The sequence below is a fragment of the Maniola hyperantus genome, chromosome 5, assembly GCF_902806685.2.
Source record: "Maniola hyperantus chromosome 5, iAphHyp1.2, whole genome shotgun sequence".
NCBI lineage: Eukaryota > Metazoa > Arthropoda > Insecta > Lepidoptera > Nymphalidae > Maniola > Maniola hyperantus.
Window position 1 is genome coordinate 4376334 of NC_048540.1, and position 26873 is coordinate 4403206.

The 26873-nt window shown below is 37.8% G+C and overlaps 1 protein-coding gene across 1 annotated transcript; it reads left to right on the forward strand.

Annotated features, from left to right (window-relative positions):
- Positions 1-3620: 3620 nt before the first annotated feature.
- On the forward strand, positions 3621-26333 carry LOC117982056 (27 kDa hemolymph protein-like). Its single transcript, XM_034968335.2, has 7 exons — positions 3621-3868; positions 4225-4400; positions 14813-14925; positions 15932-16095; positions 20306-20448; positions 21544-21684; positions 22613-26333. Exons 1-7 carry the CDS (start codon positions 3832-3834, stop codon positions 22718-22720), a joined length of 882 nt encoding a protein of 293 aa, XP_034824226.1. The 5' UTR covers positions 3621-3831; the 3' UTR covers positions 22721-26333.
- Positions 26334-26873: the final 540 nt, after the last annotated feature.

Genomic DNA, 26873 nt, shown 5'->3' on the forward strand with positions numbered 1-26873 from the left:
AGTCTTATTCTTAGTTCGGCCGCATTATTTATTATTTTATACATTGAAAGAAGTACTTTCAGTACTAAAAGTTGAGGTAATAAAACAAAACCCGTAATTTATTATTTAAAACTAAATTTTCTTTTTTTTCTTTACACATGATTTTTGTACTGCATTCTCTATAGGTATTAGGTTATGTTGAATTTAGCATGAATTTATAAGTGAATATCCCACAGTACACTTGAATGAATGGATCACGGATGCAGTAACACTGCGTAAACAAAAATGTGGCACAAACATGGATGTCAAGGTTGCTATAGTACCCTTATTATAAATGCGAAAGTGTGTTTGTTTGTTGGTTTGTCCTATAATCAACGTGCAACGGATTGACGTGATTTTTTGCATGGGTATACTATAGGCTATACATATAGTCTATGGGTATAGATATAGACCTAGAGAGTGAAATAGGCTACTTTTTATCCCGGAAAATCAAAGAATTCCCGCAGTGTTTTTAAAAACCTAATTCCACGCGGATGAAGTCGCGGGCTTCAGCTAGTAGCATAGGAGTAATAGTGTCCTGTGGCTAGTAGCACCTAGTAGTAAATAAAACTTTTTGAGTCGTAGAGATCTTCTTCTTCTTCTTAATTTGCTTTATGGGAAGTCGTAGAGATACCAGACAAGGCTCTCTTGCCACTTGATTGACATTGACAGGGGGGCGCTATTGGAGAACAAAGGATTAGAATACTCAAACAAAAACAAAGGGGACACTTGACGGCACCGTTAGTTCCGATTTCGCCACGCGCCAAGATAGCCTTGTCGCACCGTAATTTATTTTTTGATAAAACGCCATCTAGTTCTAATTGCACAAACTAAAATTATGGAGATTTTTTATACTAAACAACATTAGTTCTATCTGTTAAGACCCTGACTATCTGTATAGGTACGCTTCAAAGAGTACCTTGGTAGTTGGTAGTGGTACTACTTCCTAGGCATAGATTATCTACTATATACTAGAGATAGATGTGCGACTCTAGATTTCTTTTTCAAAGTTACGCGTGTGCTCACATCTAGAGGGCACTAAAAGCGCGCTAGGCGTGCGAGAGCGCGAAAATTTAAATGCTATTTAAATGTACTTTACTAGAATATTTTATATTTTTGAACATGTTTTAAAAAAATATCAATAATTCCATTAACGTTTGTTTAAAACATGTTTAAAAATATATATTACAAGACTGACTCTTTAAGATACTAAAACACTATAGAAATAAAAAGGTTTTAAGGTTTTGTAAAATATTTTATTTTCATAAATTCGTAACTAGGTACATAAAATACATACCCAAATTCAAGACCCACGAGATTGTGAAATAGGTAACGCTCAAATCCAAAATTTTTGGTTATTTACTTTCATAACTTTCATATTACTACCACAACTGGTGTATTTCAACGATCTTCAAACTGGTGATTGCAAATTTGATAATTCGTAACTATATATTATTTCATTATTAGTCTTGCTTTCTAAATGTTGTCCTACTATCTCTTTTCATTGTTTAAATGGTTTCAAAGAGAGGAGTAGCCAGGTTTTGGAAAGCCATGCAAACATCTGAAAAAGTAATAACATAAAATAGGTATGCATTAGTCTATACTTACTTATTGTATTTAATTAGTTGATAGCTGATACCTATAATATAAAAATAACTTAGTCAATAAAGTTCAAAACAAATGTTGTAAGTACACTTAATCACAAAACAAAAAATTTACAGAATTAGTAGTTAATAATCCATAGCAATATGATAAATGCAAAAGTGTGTCAACCTGTCTGTATGCTAGCTTTTTACAGTAAATTTGTGTAACCGTTTATGATGAAAGTTAGTACAGAGATAACTTGCATCCAGGTAAGGACATAGGCTTCTTTTGTCACGGAAAACTCAAACAGTTCCCATGGGATTCCCAAAAACCCTAAATCCACGTAGACAAAGTGGTGGTCATCATCTGTTTGGTACAGAGATAGCTTGCATCAGACGGTTGTAACTTGTAGGCCACATTTATCCCGGAAAATTGGACTTCTCACGGGATTTCTAAAATAGTTTTTTCGAGCGGACGAAATCGCAGGAACTATATACCTAGTATCATGATAAAATACCTAATGTGCTAATGGTGATTTTATACTTACCGAATTAGTCACATCCAGACACACATCGAGATCTCCGTGGCATTTTTCTGCACAAATATATTCACAGAAAAATCATTTCACAAAGCAAAAACAAGTCCGGAATCCGTAGCCGTGGTCAATCGTTCAGGCATGAATCGAGTCACTAAATCAATCCTTAGAATATAGTTATCGAGGTGGTGAAAGGAAATACAGACTACAGAGTCCTGTTATTAAAGCAGGGTCAGATAAATTTAACAGAAATATAAATATTTACAGCACACGAAAACATGAAAACTGGATGAAAACTTGGTTATAATTTATCATTAAAATTACACCAATGTGCCCGCCATCTATTGACGTCTTTTGTAAACTGTTCTCTATTTGTTTAGCCGTGCTCGCGCTTAGATGGCACCACAAGCGATTTTCAATTTGCGATTTTTTAATGTTCTAGAGTTGCACCCCTATGGTGGGTACCTACCATGGGTACTACCGACCATACCATTACCGACACCGACTACCATAGAGTAAAGTAATACACTGGAAACCTGACTACCTACGACACGACAACATCGACAGGCTTCGACGAGTCGACAAGGCTATTTTGGCAAGATTTTGGCCTAGGTATGGTTTGTAAACTCTGATTTTTAATTCGGTGGAATTCTGATGTTGTCAATTTTATACATGGGAGTTATTTGTATTTGTATGAAAAACAGTGTATAACCAGTGAGTAAACAATAACTAGTATATATACACTGTAGTCTGTGACTACCACCTGATGTTTTATTTTACCCCAAATTACATTAAATCCCTATCAATATAAAAAGCCATAACATAAGACATAACTTCGCACTAAAATAGGGTGCAATCTTTAAACAGTGGAAAGTGAAAACTGGCAGCAATGGGATCGGTTGATTTGAGGATGTAATCTTGACTTATATGTTGAACATTTCTAAGCTTATTTTTAGTTCCTTTTAATTATAATCATCTTGATGTGCCTAAAAGTAGGTACACGCTTAGATTGTTACATGATTCAGGATTTTTTAAGAAATTCCTTCACAAAAACCTTGTTCTTTACGAAAACAACAAAAAATCGGCCAAATCGGTTGATTTGTTCTCATGTGATGATCTTACATACATGCGGCAATTGATTTATGTACTTAAATTTACCATGTACTTAAATTTACCTATGTACAATATTTAAAGTTTTCTTCTTTGTGGGAATTGTTTTAGTTCTGGTAACATTAAGAAACGTCAGAATTCCACGAATTAAAAATCAGACTATAGGTAGGTAGTTATAGTTACGAGATATCCTCGATAGTCTGTGGTACGGTGGTACGAGACGCGAGCATAGAGTAGGACGCGATCACAGAGTACTTTTTACATAGGTACGGGATGCGATTGCCGGCAGAGTGGATTTTAGTCTTTTTATGTTATTGGTCTGTGGTCTTTTACTGGATTTTTCAGACTTTAGTGGACTTTAGAGTGTAATACTTTACTCTATGGACTTTAGTCTGGTGGAGTAATTTGTAATAGAACGTTTCGTGTCAGAATTTGCGCGCGGGTAGGGCACGAAACCGGTTTCATTGGTTTCATAATAAATTCATTTAGCCTTTTCTTTGGTTCTTTATGTGGAATTTTCCTTGGTATTGAAGATTTTAAAGCATTTATTGATTACAACAATTGCTGGTGAAATAAGATTTAAAATGGATTTCAAGAGCATAATATTCGCAATATGCATTGGTAAGGTTTTCAACTTTTAACAATTTATATTTATTTAATGTTATAATTTTTTGTTACGAATTCGGTCAATACTACACATCCAATTTCATTTTTTTAATTTGACTAAAAATATTGTCGTACATAAGTTCTAAAAATTTAACCAAACACCTACGTACGTTTTAATCATTGAACCAATATTTTACGATTGTTTTGTTTGATTTACCTATGTGTGTTACAAAATTACTACTCGCATTGGACTGACGGTCTTAAGAAAGTGGCGGGAAATGGGTGGCTATGTCCAGCAGTGGATGCAATCGAGTTGATTGAAGTTAAGAATATTTATAAAAAATATCTAATTTATGTGGGTATTTTTGTAGGTGTTGTGTGGGCCCAGACTGAACCATCGTTAACGGATGCTTTAAACAACCTGCCTCCTGAACTACAAGGAAAAGTTGATGAGAAGCAGGTCACGGAAATAACGAATAAAACTGTTGCAGCGTTCAAGAAGAAATGCGAAGAAAATGCAGGGCCTGATGCTTACCAAAAAGCTGAGGTGAGTCCATTCGTAATTGTTCAGTATTCTCAGGCTTGTACTTGACTGCAATCATAATAACTGATGATTGTTTTTCGTACTTTGTGGGCACTGAAATATCAGTATGTAGTCAGACCACACACACAGGTCCTAAGGTCCTTAGTTCTTGCAGGGCAGGCAAAATTGCACCACATTGTTCATGAGAGACCTCAGAGTCACCCAATATGCGCTCAGGGTGGCCACTTAGGTGAATTTATGTTAAGAAGATTCGATTATAGTTATATCAGGACAGTTAAAGACGAGAGATATAGGCTACTTTTTACACTGGAATGTCCAAAGAGTTACCACAGGATTTTGGTCCTTAGTTGTTAGTTCTTGCAGGGCAGGTAAAAATATACCGCAGTGTTCATGCAAGACCTCGGAGTCGCCCAATATGCGCTGAGGGTGGCTACTGAGGGGAATGTAGTAGGTAAGAATTTTACATAAGCCGAACACATTGGGTTATGTTAAGAAAATACAACTATAGTAATATATCATTATAGTATTTGTATTATACAAATTTTATTTAATATATTTATTAGTGGTTTATGTATTAGTATGTAGCAGTTATTTGAATGTATGTATATTATAATTAATTGTATTACACACCACCCGCAATCTGTATTTCCTCATATTTTCCCATTCTTAAGGTTGCCTGGTAGACATCGCTAATTAGCGATAAGGCCGCCTTTTGTATCTCCCCCTTCTGTCTATGTTTTTTGTTCTTTTATGTAATCCTTCTTTTGGTGGTACAAATAAAGAGTATAATAATAATAATATCAGAAAAGTAAAGACTTTGAGAGTGACATAGGCTACTTTTTATCCTGGAAAGTCAAAGAGTTACTACAGGTTTTTAAAAATCCTTTTTAAAAATCCTGGTGCAGGTGTCAGCTAGTTAGTCACTAAATAAATCAAATTGTAGCAATTATTGATTATCACAATCGCAACTTTCGTGCTGACGGGGCAGATACAAGAAACATTATTATTGACACTATAAACCTAAGTTCAAATGTTGAAAAAAAATCTATAAAAATATAAGTAGGTATGTAAATTTAAATTCAAGGTCATCCTGTTTAGGGTTCCACACCTCAAAAGGTAAAAAGAACCCTTATAGTATCACTTCGTTATTTGTCTGTCTGTCTGTTGTGTCTGTCAAGAAAACCTACAGGGTACTTCCCGTTTACCTAAACTCATGAAATTTGGTAGGTAGGTCTTATAGCACAAGTAAAGGAGTAAATCCAAAAACTGAATTTTTCGTTACATCACAAAAGAAAAAAATTAAAATGTGTTCATGAACAAATAATTAGTATTTTCAATTTTCAAAGTAGGTACATAAGATAACTATACCAAGGTTTTATATGAAAGGGGTACATACCTATACATTCTAAAAAAGATTTTTATTTATTTTTATGCATAATAGTTTTTGATTTATCGTGCAAAATGTCGAAAAAATACGACTGAAGCACGGAACCCTCGGTGCGCGAGTCTAACTCGCACTTGGCCAGTTTTTAGGGTTCCGTACCTCAAAAGGAAAAACCCTTATAGGATCACTTTGTTGTCTGTCTGTCGGTCTGTCAAGAAACCTACAGGGTACTTCCCGTTGACCTAGAATCATGAAATTTGGCAGATAGATAGGTCTTATAGCAGACATTAGGGGAAAAATCTGAAAACCGTGAATTTGTGGTTACATCACACAAAAAAAAAAAAATTGTGGTCATGAACTAATAATTAGTAGGAATTTTCAATTATCAAAGTAAGATAACTATATCAAGTGTGGTATCATATGAAAGGGCTTTACCTGTGGATTCTAAAACAGTTTTTTATTTATTTTTATGAATCATAGTTTTTGATTTATCGTGCAAAATGTCGAAAAAATACGACTGTACTACGGAACCCGCGGTGCGCGAGCCTGACTCGCACTTGGCCAGTTTTTTTAAACTACGCCTGTTTGGCGTTGCTTACATGTACATAAAAAAGAGTACATAAAAAAGAATATTAACTTTATCTACTCAACTAAACATAAAACTTGTTTTAAAAATACCTCTTCTGTACTATACAATTACATATTTAGAAAAATAGTAGGTAGGTACTTAACCTACCTATTTATATTACACTTGCCTTCCACTAATTACTAAATATTCCAATGTCCCAAAGGGGATGAATTGAACTTCTAAATACCTAGTCCAAACCGTTTATTACTTACCACGAAAACATTTCATTAGTTAATTATACCTACTAAAATATAACCTACCTACCAATACCATGCCATTTAGTAATTAATTAATTTATTGGTTACTAGATGATGCCCGCGACTTCGTCTGCGTGGATTTAGATTTTTTAGAAATGTCGAGGGAGCTCTTCTACTTTCCGCGATCAAAAGTAGCCTATGTCCTTCTCCGGGATGCAAGCTATCTCTGTACCAAATTTCATCAAAATCGCTAAACGGATGGGCATTGGGGCTAGCAGACGGACAGACAGACACACATTCGCATTTATAATATTAGTATGGATCATACTCTATTTATCGTGCAAAATGACGAAAAATATGACTGTAGCACGGAACCCTCGGTGCGCGAGGGTAACTCTATATATACGTACGAAAGCCTTAAAGGGCGAGGCCCGACTCGCACTTGACCGGTTTTTAATATCGTTTTATGTATTTTCCATTACTATGGTACGCGACAGGTTGAGGTCGCAATCGGGGTCTGAGGTGGCGGGACGCCCCGCACACTCTCACGTCACCCGCGTTAACCCGCACCGGGTTAGCGCGGGAGCGGTGCGGGTGTGCGGGGCGTCCCCACCCCGTATGCCATCTAGACCTGTTGCATACCTACTATACATAATATACTAGTAGGTAATAGGTATAGACGTTACATGACACCGGACACACCTTTGATTTTTTTGCTTACATAAGTAATCATTTATTTTAGCAATGCGAGGAGCGGGCGAACTTTGACAAGTGCGTGATAATTTTGGGTGAGTGTGACTAACAAGGGCAATTACTTGAACTCCCTAGCTATTACGGTTTATATGGAAGTGTCGAGTCGAGTGGCCGAGATGTGGCGCGTACATTATTCCGTTTGCATGAACTTCCTCACCTCGTAGCTTTAGTTTTAAGTTTGCGAAATAATTATCACCACTATATCTTACAAATCTAACTCCATACCAGAACATCAATAAGAGTAATTTATTACCTATTTTGAATAAATCATTTGACTTTGACTTTGACTTCATCTTCATTTTCATCTTCACATCATTTGATCTTAAAACAGACACAGGCACTCGCGTACCAACACGCTCACTAGCACACACATATGTATATCTATCGTTAGAATCCTTATAATATCATCTCGAGTGCCACTGGCTATAATTTATTAAAACAGACAGATAACAAAGTGATCCTATAAGGGTTCCGTTTTTCCTTTTGAGGTACGAAACCCAAAAAACATCGGTTCAGCAAGCAGGGCTGTCGTGTTTTTTATGACGGCTCTTGATCCTGCCCTTTCTTTCTGCACTTGAGTTATTGAACCGTTTTAAATTCTCAGAATACAGAACAACTGTATTGAGTTTATACTATCACCACTCCACATTCCACACACGACAGTCCGCCCCACACACAGTTGACAACCATTCTTACAAAGTCGTGAGGTAGGAGGTACCTACTTTTTTTTTGCAATAGAGATAGCGAGCAAACGAGCAAGCGGGTCACCTAATGTTAAGTGATTACCGGCGCCCATGAACATTAGCAGCACCGGAGGAACTGCCGATGCGTTGCCGGCCTTTCAGCAATTAGTTGGTCCGCGGTCCGCCCCTTGAATAACCCCATGTTGTAATCTAGTGGGAACACCGCCGATAGGAGTTGATTCCACAGTTTGCATGTGCGTGGAAAGTAGAATTTGCCACAACGGACGGTCGAAGTGCACCAGACACCCAGGCGAAGGTGGTGAGGTTGCAATTGCTTGGTCAAAAAGCAAGTCACTCCCGTTTACAGAGTGTTTACGACAGTTAGGGAACTTCGAACAAAACATCGAGATTTCGCCGTCACTGACAGTCGCCAAATGTTAGTACATTTGACGCTGGTAGCCCTGCAGCACTATGTTTCTATGATTTTCTGTCACCATAGCTTAATATTTGACATATCGTCGATTCAGGATCAAACCGATACTTCCTTCATTCTAGTTCACACTGTAGTACCCCGAAATACGAGTACCATTATGATTAATGATCATTGAAATAAGTAGGTTTCAATGAAGCCTATTCATATGCAACCCGCAATACGAGACGCTCGGTATATTTACGAAGAAACCAACAGAGAGGCTTGTATGTAAGTTTTAGGAATAAACCATAATTTAAATAGTTAATAGAATAAACCCATGGGGACTTTCCCTTTTATGTGGTAGGTAGTAGGTACATTACCATGTATGCGTTAGTAAGTTGCGGTTTACTGAAGCAATTTTCTCACAGCTAGTTCGTAGTTTGTACAGCAAAAGATTTCCGTGCGATTAATATATTTAAATAGGTACCTATAGTACGCGACAGGTCGAGATGCCATTCGGGGTGGTGCGTACGGGGCGTCCCCCCGCCTCATGCCCCGATAGCGATCTCGACCTGTCGCGAACTATACCTATAACACTATAGTTACGTTGTATCTTACACCGTGTCCGTTAAGTATACCTACGTCCTTCACAGCATCTTAGGAAGGTGCCCTGTTTCAGGCCAATTACTATATCTTACTTTTTTACTTGGCCATTTTGTGATTTAGGTCAATCAGCGTTCCTGTAGATACCGCATAGAAATCGATTTTTTATATTTCGTTAGGTTCAAGTTAGCGCTTGACTGCAATCACACCTGGTGGTAAGTTATGATCCCGTCTAAGATTGAAGCGAGTCGACTTGGAAGGGGTATGGTACCAAACCCAAATCGGTTTCTACACGGCATGGTGAAAATTGAGAGCAGGTCGATGTCGCGCGGAAGTCGGAACAAGCAAGTAGGTAGTAAAACCATGAAGTGGTATAAAAACTGAAGGTAAAATCTGTTATCTTGACTTTTATAGAAGGATATTCTTATTAACTCCGCGAGTTCATTACAATTTGTACAACGATAAATAAAAGGTTATAAATGTAATTAAACCTCCGTGGATTTTACCCGGAAACCTGTGATTTGCGATATTAAAACAGACCACGCCTATGTTGCTAAATAATGTTTATCCATACTTTAATAATATAAATACGAAAGTGTGTATGTCTGCTAGCTTTTCAAGGCCCATGGTTAAACCTATTTTGACCAAACTTAGTATAGAGATAGTTTACAATTTACATCCCCATACAGTAGCAAATGTCCTCCACATTTGCTACTTGTGTCTCGGAAAATCAAAGAGCTCCCAAAGGATTTTTAAAACCACGCGGGTGGGTGGGGCGAAGCCGCGGGCGTCATCTAGGTATTTGATACAGAGATTACTTGCATCTCGAAGACGGATATCTATAGGTTACTTTTTATCCCAGAAAATCAAAGTGTCCCCACGGGATTTCGAATAACCGAAACTTACGCGGATGAAGTCAGGGCATCAGTAATATACTTAATAAGAGATAAGTAGGTATGAAAACGAAAGTCCATATCCGTACATTTTGCCCACTATTGCTTATTTACTTTTACGCAATCAATGTTATAATAGAAAACACAGTTTTTCCGTTTTAGAATGTAATGTTGACGAACTAAACGAAACAGGTAGGTACGATTTTAAAACATCATATCCTTATCTAATTACTGTACAATACAAACTATTCCTGCGTGGAATGATGCGAAGAACACTGGCTGCATTTACGCGCTGGACAGCCAGGCTGATCCTTTGCGTAAAAAATAAGCCAGCTCTTCTGTCACCTAGCAGATGATGCTATTAACCGCGGTGAAATGACTCTTAATTTTTTGCACTGTATTAATCCATACTAATACTAATATTATAAATGCGAAAGTCTGTCTGTCTATCTGTCCGTCTGTGTCTGTCTGCTAGCCTTTCACGGCCCATGCGTTCAACCGATTTTGACGAAATTTGGTACAGCGATAGCTTGCATCCCGGGGAAGGACATAGGCTACTTTTTATCCCGGAAAATTAAAGAGTTCCCATGGTACTTTTAAAAACCTAAATCCACGCGGACGAAGTCGCGGGCATCAACTAGTAATCTAATAAATATTTTATTTATTTGCTTACCTACCTATAACTACTTGTAATTGCGCATTAGGGTTTTCAAAAAGCCGTAGGAAATCTTTGTTTTCACAAGCCGGTTAAAAGCCTAATAATATTGCCTGACTCTATGATAATAGTTACATTTCTGCACCAAGTTTTATTGCACACTAGCGACCCGCCCCGGGTAGCTTTTAACATTAGATCTCAGCCTAAGATCCATAGTCAATTTATGCTAACCACTGGCTAATGCATTCGATTCATTAAACCATAACCGGTGCAAAACGAAAAATGGCAGATGTCCCAAAAATCTTTGAAGGATTCTATTAGTTTCTATCTATCCGTATCGAGCAAGTAAACGATATAAACATTACGGTATTTTTAATGATCACGGATTTGATAAGATTAATAATTACTTATATCGCAATAGTACCTACCTACCTAGTAAGATAACCTCGACAAAATCGTTTCGAAATAAATTCATTGAGAATTTTTGATACTTATTTTTTTGTTCACGGGGGAAAATTTACGTCCTAGGAAAGATACCTGTTGTGTAGGATTTTACGGTGCGGTAGGTATATTATTGGGAGACTCCGAGATCTTGTATGAACCCATAACAAAAAACCGGCCAAGTGCGAGTCAGGCTCGCGCAATGAGGGTTCCGTACTACAGTCGTATTTTTTCGACATTTTGCACGATAATTCAAAAACTATGATGCATAAAAATAAATAAAAATCTGTTTTAGAATGTACAGATGAAGACCCCATTATGATACATATTACATACCCCACTTGATATAGTTATCTCACTTCGAAAGTTGAAAATACTAATTATTAGTTCTTGACCACAATTTAATTCTTTTTGTGTAATCTAACCCTAAATTCACGGTTTTCAGATTTTTCCCCAAATGTCAGCTATAAGATCTACCTACCTGCCAAATTTCATGATTCTAGGTCAACGGGAAGTACCCTGTAGGTTTCTTGACAGACAGACAGACAGACAGACAACAAAGTGATCCTATAAGGGTTCCGTTTTTCCTTTTGAGGCACGGAACCCTAAAAATGTTTTAACAGGACAGAAATAATAATAATCTGCGATTTTATGATCAACACAAAAAATTAATCAGTACGAAATTTTAAAGCGTATTACTATTAACCCATATACCTCATACAAAGATATTCTACCAAACTATGTAGTCACGGTAGGCTTTGGCATGTTTCCAATCCAAATGCCTTTGCACGGTGCACCGGAAAACTCAAAGCATTTCTGTACCTATTATCTAGCTTTGCAGTGGGATACTAAATGACTCTAAACATAAGCTTTAAAATAAAACTAACTAGCCGATGCCCGCGCCTTGGTCGCGTGGATTTAGGTTTTGTAAAAATCCAGCGGAAACTTTGAATTTCTGAAATAAAAAATTAACATTTGTCACTCTACAGGTCTATAAATGTGTCCATACAAAAAATCACGTCAGACATATAAACTCTTCAATCCTGATGCTGCAAGGTACTGAACTCCTAAGCCGTGTTTATTTGGATAGTTTTGTTGGTGAATTGATATTTTAGTTACCAAGCAAGGATTAGTTACACTAAAAGTTTAAAAAATATTAAAAAAAACAACTTCCAAAACCACTACCTAGTAAAAAAATATTTTTTGTTTCTACACGTGTATGGGCAGGCGAGCATAATAAAAGAAACTAGAAATCAAAGCGTACAGCTCGCCCGACGTCAAGATACACACAGGTGTAGAAACAAAAATTATTTTTAGATTGTAGTGTTTTTGGAAGTTGGATTTTTAATACTTTTTTATTCTGGTCAGGCTATAAGTGAAAATAAAGTTTTTAATCTATGACACTAACTACTTGGTACTTTAAAATCCTTTATAAAAGATCAGCTGCTCTGTTTGGCGGCCGCGTTACTTCCGCCCGAAAAATATTTGAGTTAAAGGATTGAGGTAAAGTCACGCCCAAAGTGACTTCGAAAGAAATCTATCTCAAAAAATTACATTATTATGCGTTAGTACTATCAAATCATTTATGATGCGTAAAAAATACCATTTCCTATATTCGATAACCTTTGATCAGTTGCCAGTTGGTCGAAGGGCAAAAAGACGACAATAAAATTAAATGTTAATGTACCTTGTACCTACTTAGCTAAGTATTTAAAGTCAGTTGCACATCAGGCGGTTAAAGTTAGCGGTAACCTAATAACGATTTTAAAGTACCTATTTAACGAGGTATCACTCGAGGGGGTAAACTAATATTTTTTCGGCTCACTTTTCTTGTTTAGGAGGTATCTTGAAAAATTATTTATTTTCAAAATTTCAATAGCCTCTGTGAAGCGGTAACATGTTTCCAGTATTGTGCAAAATTTCAATATTACAGCTCTGACCTTGTGGCAGCCATGTGGGTGTGGACTAGACGAATTTATAAGGATTCCTTGTGTACGGGTCCTACGGGACTAATAAAATCAATTCAGCAAAGTATGCACAAGTTAGAGTTCGTTCCTTGATTAAAGTTGACGGATCCTGTCTTGTGCGAACCGAACTGCTTTTTTGGTAGTTTAATTTAATTTTAATGGTAACCTTACCTACACCGCTTGATGTGCAACTGACCTTAATGAAAGTGGAAAGAGTAACTGTTAGTCATTACTACCTATTTGTCCAGTAGACTAAATAGGTACGTAGGTACGAGAATAAATGCAACGAGTCAAAGTTCAAAAATAATTGACGCCTTCAATGATAATATGATAATATTATGGCACTGACAGAGGAAGCCGAGTGGGTACCTATAGTACGCGACAGGTTGAGTTGACAATCGGGGTATGAGGCGGGTTGACGCCCCGCACACCCCCACGTCACCCGCGCTCGCCCACACCGGGTTAGCGCGGGGGCTGTGTGGGTGTGCGGGGCGTTCCCTCCCCAATTGCCATATCAATCTGTCGCGAACTATAGTTACAATTTGTGTAGGTAGATTTATTTTTTTGTGCCACTGATTCGCGCTTCCGCTTATCAAAAACGGATAATAATATTATCTCGAATCTAAATATATAAAAGGAAAAGGTGACTGACTGACTGACTGGCTGACTGGCTGACTGACAGATCTATCAACGCACGCCTCAACTGGACGGATCATCGGGCTGAAATTTGGCATGCAGATAGCTATTATGACGCAGGCATCCGCTAAGAAAGGATTTTTGAAAATTCAACCCCTAAGGGGGAGAAATAGGGGTTTGAAATTTGTGTAGTCCACGCGGATGAAGTCGCGAGCATAAGCTAAGTAATTTATAAGGTTCTGTTCAAAAAATATTGTAAAAACCCGGTCAAGTGCGAGTCGGACTCGCACACGAAGGGTTCTGTACCCATACCATACGGTATTCAGCTGATCTTTGACGTATACTTATATGCATATGCTACGAATAAGTTATTATAATCAAATCACCACCAAGTAGCGAATTAACTTAATGATCGTTGTTATTGATTATTGATTAATGATTGTTAGGTACTTACTTATTGGTAGATATGCTATAACGAATGTTATAACACATTTTGTCGGAAACGTTCGTTTTACATAACGTGTATGTATATTTAGTTTACTAATACAGTATTACCACCTATGCTTAATTCGTATATTTAGGAATTAAAAAAATCGGTCAAGTGCGAGTTGGACTCGCACACGAAGGGTTCTGTACCTACTTAAAAAGGAAAAACGGAACCCTTATAGGATCACTTTGTTGTCTGTCTGTCAGTCTGTCAAGAAACCTACAGGGTACTTCCCGTTGACCTAGAGTCATGAAATTTGGCAGGTAGGTAGATCTTATAGCTGACATTTAGGGAAAAATCTGAAAACCGTGAATTTGTGGTTACATCACACAAAAAAATTAAATTGTGGTCATGAACTAATAATTAGTATTTTTCATTTTCTAAGTAAGATAACTATATCAAGTGGGGCATCATATGTAATGTCTTCACCTGTGCATTCTAAAACAGATTTTTATTTATTCTTATGTGTTATAGTTTTTGAATTATCCTGCAAAATGTCGAAAAAATACGACTGTAGTACGGAACCCTCATTGCGCGAGCCTGACTCGCACTTGGCCGGTTTTTTTCGAGGTTTCTGGACCGATTTGCAATTTTTTTTTAATCAACAGAGGATGTGGTCCCTTAAAAATTTCTGGATCCAACTCAGTCTTGCTTAACGTGGATGTATTAATTTCAGAAAGCCTTCCTGGAGTTCACCGATTGTCTAAAGGCGCTGGTAGATCCTGAGAAACTAAAAAAAGAGGTGGAGGACGCAAAGCCCACTGGCCAAGTTGATGAGGTATTTAAGAGGTAAGCAAAATCAGTTTGGTTCATCGATCAAGTTTACCGTCTCTTCTTCTTCGCTCTGGGCTGGTTTCCACACTTAAACGTTTCCGTCTGTTTTTTTTTTTTTTTTTTTTTTTTAATTCAGATACAAGTTAGCCCTTGACTGCAATCTCACCTGGTGGTAAGTGATGATGCAGTCTAAGATGATAGCGGGCTAACCTGGAAGGGGTATGGCAGTTTTTTTTATTAAACCCATACCCCTTTGGTTTCTACACGGCATCGTACCGGAACGCTAAATCGCTTGGCGGCACGGCTTTGCCGGTAGGGTGGTAACTAGCCACGGCCGAAGCCTCCCACCAGACGAATTGTTGTGCGTGCATTGCCCCTCCCCGCTGAAGTCTTCACTCCAGCCATCCAAGCCCGCTCCAGAAGCCGAGTAGACCGCCCAGGTTGCCGAGGGCTTCATGGAGTGAGGTCGGGGAACCCAAAATCCAAATGGCGTTCGCGTTGTTCTGCTACGCCCGTGCACTCTAGGAGCACGTGCGTCGCGGTGTTTCATCGACCTCAACCGAAGTTTACCGTCAAGTTGGCTGAAAACTTGACGGTAAACTTGATCGTGCATGGCCAGCGTAAATCGAACAAAAAATCAGGAGTAAGTGGGGACTGCCGACATAAGGGGAAACTTAAAACTATGAAATAACAGTGATTTTTTTTTGGATTTTCAAATTATTAACTGTAAGTATAAATTGTAGGTATCATGACCCATATTATAAATGCGAAAGTGTGTTTGTCTGTTGGTCCATAGGTTTGTTGGTTTATCCTTCATCGTCATCGTCGATACGTTGCTCCGTTACGACGTGATTTCTTATTTTAGTAACAATATCTTACAGGACAAGTAAACGGAAAAATCCGAATACCGTAAATTTGTGTTTACACCAAAAAAAAATGTTATTTCTTGTACGATGGTACGGAACCCTTGGTGTCGCATTTGACCTGTTTTTTTAATCGCGCTTTTTATTTTTAATCCCAGATACTGTCAGAAAACGCCACAGTTCAAGACCTGCTTCAAGAACATAACAGAGACGATCAAGCCATGTTTTTCGTTGGAAGAGCAGAAAAATCTGAAAACAGTCTACAATGTCTCCGAACAGCTGGCCGAGTTTGTGTGTTTCAAGGAGGGAGATAGAATTGCTTGTAAGTATGTTTTACACCCGCTTTGTTTCAAATAGTTCCAATGTTTCAAATTGCATCTCTCTTTGCATCGTATTCGTCATTGCCAGATACTAGAGTGAACTTTCGGTTTGATCCTGAATCGACGATAATATGTCAAATATTAGCCTATGGTGACGTGAAATCAAAGAAAATAGGGCTACCTAGCGTCAAATATAGTAACATTCGAGGCTTGCCAATGACGACTTTTTGTTAGAACTGATGTGTGATTGCTGAGGGCTGTGCCCCTTTTCCAATCATATAATGGTAGGATTAAGTTTTTTGGGTTAAGAATGCGATGGGTCTCCAGATCCTTTCCCGTATTGTGAATACTTGCTTTACTCCATTTAATAATTAGTTAATTAAAACACGGACACGCCCGTTATAGTGTTAGAGAGCGAGATAGAAATATTATATAGAAATTAGAAATACAATTTAGTAGTAGTTCGCCAATGTGTATTAGGCTCTTTAGGCGAAATGAATAACATCAAAATATCCGTAGTCGGGTAAAAATATCGCTTTTACGAGAAACAATAGACTTCACACAGGTATAAGCAGAGATCATAGTCTAAAGGTCAAGGTATCGCGTATATTGTCTCGAATATGAAGGCAAGTAGTTAGTATCAATGGCGGAGGTTCGTTTTGTTTCTGCATAAATTTACAAGCATTGAGCTAGGCCATAGAGCAGAGCAGCATACCTTAGCACAGTACGCGGCAGAAAATAATGTACATCGACCTTTTGAAGGAAATAGCGGATTTGTAGAGGATTGTCTCTGTCGTTGAGACCGACAAAACGTCATATAGGTGTGAGTGACAGAGACAACGCTCTACAAAGCCGAAATGTCATTCTAAAGGCCGATGTACATTATTTTCTGCCGCGTACTGTACCTACATTAGATGTACATCAGTAGGACTACCCCCGTAGTTTGGCAGTGTAACGACCGCAATCACCTCTGATTGGCTGACTCTGTCTCGCTATTTGTTAAAATGCATTGTTGCAGCAAAAATACCATAAATTCCGCCAATCACTTTAATTGAGATTGTAGTAGTGATTGATGCAGGTTTGCCTAAATCGACCTACAGTAAGTAGGACTACCGCCGCCCGTACAGAAACTGGTGGCGACTAAGTTAAAATTTTTGCGCGTAGGTATTCGGTGCACAACGCCCCTATAAGTATAGTAAAAAAATGGTCAAGTGCGAGTCGGACTTGCACACGAAGGGTTTCGTACCACTGTAAAGGAAATATAACGTTTTAAAATTTTCATAGCGGTAATGTTGAAAAATATATTATTTGTTATAGCGGCAATAGAAATACACATTCTGTGAAAATTTCAACACTAACTATTACGGTTCATGAGATATAGCCCACTGACAGATAGACATACCCGAACCCTAAAAAAAAACATGGTTTACTGTTTGGTTAGAAAAAAGTACGTTTCAAGTAGGTACAGTTAAAATGAATTATTGACGACTACCCACTTGACTAATCGTAGAATTTGGACTTCAAGTAGTGTGTGACTTAGAAGGCACTTATGTTTTGAATTTATTAGGCACTTGACGGGATCAGAAATTAGAATAGAGGCATTCTATTGTAGAGAGGTCAATTGAGAACCAATAACACAGTTTAAATTTATGTTAGTTTGTAGTTTTTGTTACAATTTATTACATTTCGCCGTGTGATAAATAATATGAAAATATTATTGAATGATATTATTACACGCAAAACAAATAGTCCAACATGAACACATACATAATATGACTGCAGTGTACAAAAACAGATTTCAGCGGGACTTGTGTATAACCTTATTTTTTTTTACTTTTTTTATATTTTTCATGTACCAAAATTGATGAATAGATTTCTTCCAGCTTCCCATTCAAGGTTGTGAGTAAGGCGTATTAAGAAGTGGAATAGGTAGTCTATGAGTTCTATGATCTACGCAGATAGCCATGTTGCAACTTCAGATTAGACTAGTTGTTTTGCGATCACTGTAAAAGTAGGTCCAACGCGTCTGAATAACTCGCACACCATTCATTATCAACCGATACACCGATAGACGTCCACTGCTGGACATATTAGGTCTCTTGTAGCCAGTTCCTCACTTTCACGGTCTTGCGTCGTCGCCTGGATCTAGTGGCTCCTTGCGACTCGTTTGATATCGTCTGTCCACCTAAGTATATTATCTATCTTCTATAATATAAAAATGAATCACCAAATGTGTTGGTCATCGCAAATCTCGAGAACCGCTGAACCGATTTCGCTAATTCTTTTTTTTATAATATTCCTTGAAGTACGAGGATGGTTCTTACGGAGAGAAAAATTTAAAAAATTTGAATCGACTGTTAGGCGGAACGAAGTTCGCCAGGGCAGCTAGTATTCTATACTGTTTGTTCAGGTGGGCAAAGTTGTAACTAGAGCTCCTTCAGCCGCCATTTCAAAATCCACGCGGACATCAGCTAGATTATAGTGCAGCTAGATATATTGAATCGGCGAAAAATTGCTGATCTAGTCATAATGACAACTCTCTGTTAAGTTGCCAAGTAAATAATTGTGTGTGTAATTACTTAATTAATTACGTAAATAAGTTTTGTCGTCATTTGTTTATCTCACTGGGCTTGCCCCTAGATACCTAATTATTATCTGTACTTCTAATATCTTTATATTCGATGTCTGCCGGTTGCCCGCTATTTCCACATTGAATATTTTTTTTCCGTGAGACTTATCTTAGTCCCAAAATACATTATTTGTGAACTTATCCCAGTCTCAGATTTTTTGACACCATGCTAGCATGGTACGCCTGTAAACTCAACGCGTGATGATAATAATATATACTATATACTAATAAAATAATATTACTTATTCGTTTTCGTTGACGAGTAAGACAGAAGATACAAAATGTACGAGAGTAGAAGGATAGATAGAGAAGGATAAAGATTTTTTTTTTGAAAACTTTAAATTACGGGTTCTGTGTCTTAGGGCATGAACTCCGGAATTTCGGTTTTGGTGTAACTCCGGAGCTTCGAAAGATTACAGATTTGTTTGTGAAACCGGAGTTATCGGGAACATAACCAGACTTTTTATTTTCATATTTTTAGAAAAAAGTTGAGCTTTTTTAGCGTTTACATATACAGTACAGAGCCTTCATAAATTGTACATATAATATGAAATAGGGTAAAACTTATCCAATTTTATCGACAGAAAACATAACAAAAAAAATGTAAAAGAAAAATCTTACAATTAAGAATTTTCCCAGGTAGTTTAAAGTTTCCTTTTCATTTTTCTAACTGATTGGACTCGAATATTTATTTAAGCGAAAGAAATATTCAAATCAAACGCATTATTTAATCACATTCAATTTATTTTAATGAAGCTTTGAAACTCCGTAACTCCTGACTTGGAATGCTCAGCATCTAAACCCGACTCCGAAGGCCGGAGCTGAAAACTATTCTGATTTTCAAGCCCTAATGTGTACGCCATTAATGCAATGGCGGATGTAGTCTACTCTCAATCGGTCGAGCTTTCGAATTCTATGCATTAATCAATTGAGGTTCCGAAAAGTTTAAAACAATTTTTTTTTGGATAGAAACATATTTCTATTCTATTCCATGTAATTTATAGTGTTCGTGTATTCAGACATTCGCAAACTTCTATGAACTATCGTCTTTTATGTATTACCTACACGCAACTGGTGAACTAGGTCACATAGATACATATATATTATTAGGTACCTTTATTTATATTCGATAGGGTGTGCCATCTGTCACTAGTCTAGTAGAATTGCGTGTATAAAATCAATAAAAACATTTTTAGAATATTCATATTCTTCAACTCTAGAAAGTCTCTCATCTATAGGTACCTTATTTTACACATTATTATTTTTCGCCACAATAACGCATTTTATGTCAACAATAAATAATTTAAAAATTAAAAGTCAAAATTTGGGAGTGATATATGTGAATACATATTATACATACAGTCCGCGACAAGTTGAGATGGCAATCGAGGTATAAGGCGGCCGGACGCCCCGCACACCCGTGCTCGCCCGCACCGAATTAGCGCGGGGGCTGTTCGGGGCGTTCCCTCCCTGATTGCCATCGCGACCTGTCGCGTACTATAGGTACATTTCTCTATATTCCTGATACAATCGGGTAAAAACATAATCCTTCCGTATTTTTCAAGGAGATCAATGTATTTCAGTGTTCATCTCTGAGAACGGGCCGGAGTGCATCCAAGAGAAACAAGCGGAGATCGAGAGCTGCCTCAACAGCACCTTCGGCGCGGAGGTCCGCCTCAAAACCGATAACATGAGTCTGGACAATATTCCTAAAATCAACTTTGGTGTAAGTACCTACCTGTGTTAAATGTTAATTTACGAATTAATAAATCTAAATATATAAAAGGAAAAGATCCATCAACGCACAGCTCGAACTACTGGACGGATCGGGCTGAAATTTGGCATGCAGATAGCTATTCTGACGTAGGCATCCGCTAAGAAAAGATTTTTGAAAATTCAATCCCTAAGGGGGTGAAATAGGGGTTTGAAATTTGTGTGGTCCACGCGGACGAAGTCGCGAGCATAAGCTAGTTAAATATATTACAAAACTCTAGATGGGCCTGTGTTAAATGTTAATACGAATTAATGGTACGAATTAATAAATCTAAATATATAAAAGGAAAAGGTGACTTACTGACTGATCTATCAACGCACAGCTCAAACTACTGGACGGATCGGGCTGAAATTTGGCATGCAGATAGCTATTCTGACGTAGGCATCCGCTAAGAAAAGATTTTTGAAAATTCAATCCCTAAGGGGGGAGGGGGGGGGGGGTTGAAATTTGTGTAGTCCACGCGGACGAAGTCGCGAGCATAAGCTAGTTAAATATATTACAAAACTCCAGATGGGCACAGCTCATATGGGTGGCAACCCCATGCCAGACACCCTTAAAGTGTTAACCCTTAAGTAAATTGTTAAAGTTTAAGGGTGTCTGGCAGTGCATGACGTGATTTCTAACACTATTCTGAAGATAATATAAAAAAAATACATTTGCTTTGACGTAAGATTTTTTACACCTTTATACCTGTTATCTGCTAAAGCCACCATGATCCGAACTTCGTAGTCGCTGATCGTTCCTCCCTCCGTGGGGACAATACGCAGAGAAACTTTCCGCTCTCATAAAACAACGACGGTCTGGCACGCGCTAGCTCTCTCTATGCGCTTGTATAAAACATGCACCTAGCGGCACAGACTAAATAAAGGACGGAAATGTATTTTAAATTGAAGACTTACTGCTACTCTATAAACTCTATGCTCAAGACTGGCACCAGTCTCGAGGTTTGACAGTTCTAAATTAGCTGCCCTTTTCTTATTACATTGGTAAGAAAAAGATAGTAATACTCTAAGATTTATCAGTATCATTGTGTTATTCGTATTCCAGGAAAAGGAGTGCAATCAATTAGGGGAGCTTCAGATCTGCGTGGTGTCAGCGCTGGAGACGTGCTCGGCGCCCACCTCCGCCAATATTGTGGAGTCACTGTTCAAGTTCGCGCGCAAGGCCACGCCCTGCAAGGACATACCTGTGAGTGTACAGTACATAACCCCTAGGCTTAGTACAAGTTAGCATGTTACGAGAGCGTTGACAGATTTCGAGTATCGAAGAGACCTAAATATATATGAATGTGGTGTCGGTGCCCACCTCCGCGAAAATCGTTGAGTCACTGTTCCAGTTTGCCCTTCAAGTACATACCTGTGAGTAGGAATACAGTATCAACCATAGGCTTAGTGCGAGTTAGCATTTTCCGACAATGGGGATCGATTTCGAGTATCGAAGAGACGTGCGAACATCCGTGGTGCAAGCCCTTGGGACGTGCTCGCTGCTCGGCGCCCGTCTCTGTGAATATCGTTGAGCATACCGGTGAGTATACAATACATTTATACAACCTCTAGGTTTAGTACGAGTCATTATAATCCGACAACGTTGATAGATTTCGATATCGAAGAGAACTGTAAATATGCGTGATGTCAGCGCCCGAGACGTGCTCGGTGCGCCAAGCCACGCCCTGCAACGATATACATATGAGTATACAGTACACAACCTCTAGGCTTAGTACATGTTAGCATGTTACGACAGCGTCGATAGATTTTGCATATCGAAGAGACCTGCAAATATGCGTGGTGTCAGACTATACAATACACAATCTCGAGGCTTAGTACTTGTTAGCATGTTGTGACAAGTCCTTTCAATATTGTGCGTACAAACTTACATATTTATCGTACGGATCACTCTCCACGTGAACACCCCCCCCCCCCCCCCCTTGGGGTTGAATTTTTAAAAATCCTTTCTTAGCGGATGCTACTGCTACGTCATAATAGCTATCTATCTGCATGCCAAATTTTAGCCAGATCCGTCCAGTAGTTTGACCTGTGCGTTGATAGATCAGTCAGTCAGTCAACTTTTCCTTTTATATATTTAGATATTTACATTATTGGTTTGTTTTCAATTTCAGGATGTGGAAGAAATCAAAAATAAGAAAGAAGGACTCAACAACACTGCCAGCGGTCTGGTCGTGACTTCGCTAGCTATGAGTGCAGTAGTGCTCACGTTACTTGTATAAGCCTCGAGTCGCCTGCTACGCTATGAGGCCTTGGTATTTTAGTTTCTTTTGTATTCGCCGCCACAGGTCTTTTGAAGGATTTTGTCACATATAGAACTCTTAGGGTGCCTGTCTATTGAGGCGGGGTGGAGTGAAAACCTGTATGTAGTACTACGAACTCGACAGGTTATTCCGAGCAAAATTTATGATGGCTGCTCGTTTTTGCTTACAACTTGAACAGTCTCATACTAATTTTGACAGCTTCATAGAACATGATTTTCGTTTGAAACGACCTTTCTATTAATTGTACTAATTTGAGTTCAATGGTCGCAAATTACAAAAAAAAAATACCTTATTGAAAGCGGATCTTTGTCAGCATAATTAAACACAAAATTACTAAAATACTACTTATGTACTATTTTAGATAAATTTTTTCAACAGACCAATCACATTATTCAAAGATGACGTGATCAAAGTATCACGTGATATATCAATAATCTGAGTGGTCTTAAGCCATTCATATCAGTTATTGTACACATCGCTCTGTTTTGCTTAAGTAGACAGGCAATTTAACCCTCATCTGTAGATAGTACGAGTTTGCATAACCTCGACAACGTTGATAGATTTCGAATATCCTCTAATAACGTCAGGCTTTTAAAAAGCCGGCGGTCTTATCCGGGCATCTTAATTAGAAAGGCAGCTTTTCTGCAACGATGTAGAGCCATCGGCTTCATTGCTGTAGTTTCTTTTTCGGGCAAAATCCTTCAATTGATCCAAAAATTTGCCACTTCATGAACAAAGTAGATAGGGTTATTATAGGCTATACTATTCTATTTTTGTAGCTATATTACTTTCGGAACCAAATAAATATAGTGTTTGTTGCGTACAACATATTATATGATATTAATTATATTACAAGTTCATAGAGCTTAAAAATTACATATCCGTAAATACGTCACATTATAGGATTTCTAAACTACGCAAAAATGATAGGAATATTTGTAGACCTGTCAATTTCGTTTAGTTTAGATACTGTACTTTAGTGACTAGAAAAATAAGCAAGAGACGGCTGCCTAAAGACTTAGCTCCTGTTTCACAACCGCCAGATAAGCTATATCTATCGAAAAATTTGACAATTTGACAGATTCCTAATACATAAACTGTCATAGTGTAAAATTTATTCGTTAGGTAAATTTTATCGGGGAGTTGTGAACCCTTAGGTAACGATTTTCATTACTTACCATTGATTGAGTTTAAACTGTCCTTATGATAGTATGGCTAGTTTTAAACTAAAATGACCGGTTTCATAATGCTTCTTACGGAAAGGATAGCGATTTGGACCTGTCAATTTAAGATTATGTGAATCCTAGTACATACTACACATACATTAGTATACATAAGTTTTTAACAGTCGTCTTTAAAAAAAAACTATTACATTATATTGCCAATTTCTAGCCAAATCGTCGCTTCCATCCGAATAAATATAAGTGTCGCATTTGAAAGCTATATTTTTCATACGATTGTAGATTATAAGTGTGCTTGGTCTAATTTTTATTGCGTATAGTTCTCACTGCCAACGGTCGAGAGTTTCGAGTTCAGAGGCCTTAGTGCAAGTGTTCAAGTTAGTAGGACAGAAAAGTTTTGTGTCACTTTTCCATCCACACTAAAAAATCACATATTAGTCATAGTTTACTAAAACCTCATTAACTCAAAGGTTAAAGAAGCGGACTAAACCCCATCCGTTGTACTATTGTCGTACCTTCTCCTAGCACAAGCGTTACACTTAGTTGGAGAGGAAAGGGGAATATTTGTCTTGATCGACATGGCTAATATTCTTTAAAAAAATAGATAATGGTAACTTGAAAACTTACACTAGGGCATCAGTTTCGTATTCCGCGTTCACTGTAATGTATGTGATGACTTGGAGCTTTAGGCCAGGTACAAAGATAGTAGAATTCCGTGAGCGGAAACGCGCGCGGAATTTTACTCCATGTGTCATACTGACATCCTAGGAGAATGCCATATCTGGGCGGACAAATCGTCCACTCTGTTATACTCAGTTGCGTGCAGACTGCAGACCGATGAAAAGGTACATAAAGGAAAGGCCATAGTGCACCACGCTGGACAACTGCGCTTTCGCAGACATAGACAAGTCAGATTGCAAGTTTCCTCGCGATGTTTTCCTTCATCTTTAAAGCAAGTTTGGATAACTCTGAAAAATTATATCGAGGTCTGATAAAAGTGAACGCAGAAGCGGCAGAACTTTTAAACCATGGCACTTGGCAGTGATTGTGAAATGCCTCATATATATAATTATTTTGTACAGATTTTATTGTTTAATGTTAAGCTTAAGTTAAGTTGAAGCTGGGTCTATTTTTTTTATAATCTATCAGGTTGTGAATTAACACATGACTTACTAAATACAACGATTTCTATAGACTGGTAACGGGCCGTCATGTTTTGAGGCATGCTCGCAGGTGTCGTTTTACCCGAAGGTGCGTTCAGGCTACAGCAACATATCGATTGCAAGCATACTGAGTAAATCTTTGCTCGCTGTTTCAAAATGTGATATATGAAAACTAAGTATTTTTCTATTGAGAATTTCACTCAAATAACCATAATTTATATCGGTGATTCGACAACTTTGTCGAAACGGTACATCTATGTTTTAATGAAAGGTCAGTGTTTTATATCTCGGCGAAAAATTAATTAATCGTGCCTCAAACGTTAAAATTCAAAAAAATTACTAGTGAACAGCTAAACTCATAATTAGACAGCTTATAGATAAGGATTGGGTAGCTAAAATGGCCGAGCAGAAAAAATAATGACTGGATACTGAGCAGCTAATATTTTGTAGTTAATGAAAACTACATAATCAGTCAAAATCGACCCAATTTAATGCATGTAGCATTATAACTGATTTAGTTAAAATACGAATTTGCTAAAATTTTAAACTATGAGCTGTGGGTGTGAAGTTGCCATTTTTAAAATTATTATCTCTTATAGTTGATATAATATAATTCCGTTCAAAGTTGCTTATTTTTTAGTGCTTTTACTGCTATTGCTCATAATTTTTAAAACCCCAGTCAATATTTTTGTGACCTTAAAGGGTGATAATTATTGTTTATTATTATTATTAACCGTTCTATTATAACATTGTGATATTTCATCTTTAAACATTCATTTGTACATTCCAAAATGATAAAAATACTCGTTGCTTTATATAATTTCGAGTAAAATGTTATTATGTTGCGTACAAAATGAGTTCTCGCGCGTCATTTTAACTCTACGTGTCAACTGTCATGTCAAAAGAACGATTTTACTCCTTTATTTAAAGGTGAACCATACTTATGACATAACAGTTGACACATACAGCCGCACTCAGAGTCGCTTAATCGTTACTCGAGGCATTCCTTATCCATACTAATTAATGCCTTAAGTAACGATTAAGCGACTCTGAGTGCGCCAGATAGAGTCAAAATGGCGCGTGAAAACTCATTTTGTACGGACTATATATTAGTTTGTCAGTTTTACTTTTGACTGATTGGTGAATGCCCTTTAGCAGTAGTCGGTGTAGTGTTTAGGTTGGCATCAGGATATTGTATGTTGCTTTATAAAATGGTGTTTAAACGTTTTATTGTGTTTTACTTTACTAAATCTTAGCTCTAAGGTATCACGCATACCTACGTAGTGAAGTGGAACTGAGTCTTCTTTGATGATGATACCTTAATCTCAGTTTTATTAACTTTCACACATGGAATGAAAACAAAACATGGAGGAGAATCAAAGCCGCTGTGACAAAATAAGTAAAGCTTAGTTTGAGATATCAAAGAAACCAACCGATCAAGTGCGAGTCGGGCACGCACACGTAGGGTTCCATACCATCGTACAAGAAACAACAAATTTTTTTAATTTTCGTGGCGGGCTTTGTGAAATTTTTACTATTTTTGTTATGGCGGCAAATATATACACATTCTGTGAAAATTTCAACTTCTACCTATTACGGTGCACGAGATATGGCCCGCTGACAAACGGACGGACGGATAGCAGAGCCCTAGTAATAGGGCCCCGTTGGCACCCTTCGGGTACGGAGCCCTAAAAAGACGCTGTGCCTCGCCTCCACTCCACTCTGCAGGTGAGCGTTCCGCTTAAGGTGCGGGATGAACTCTGAAAA

Bases quoted from the DNA above. Each gene is read 5' to 3' on its own strand.
- LOC117982056 (XM_034968335.2), top strand. From the start codon at position 3,832: ATGGATTTCAAGAGCATAATATTCGCAATATGCATTG. The intron at 4,401-14,812 runs GTGAGTCCATTC...TATTAATTTCAG, and splicing joins ATGCTTACCAAAAAGCTGAG to AAAGCCTTCCTGGAGTTCAC. The intron at 14,926-15,931 runs GTAAGCAAAATC...TTTTAATCCCAG, and splicing joins GTTGATGAGGTATTTAAGAG to ATACTGTCAGAAAACGCCAC.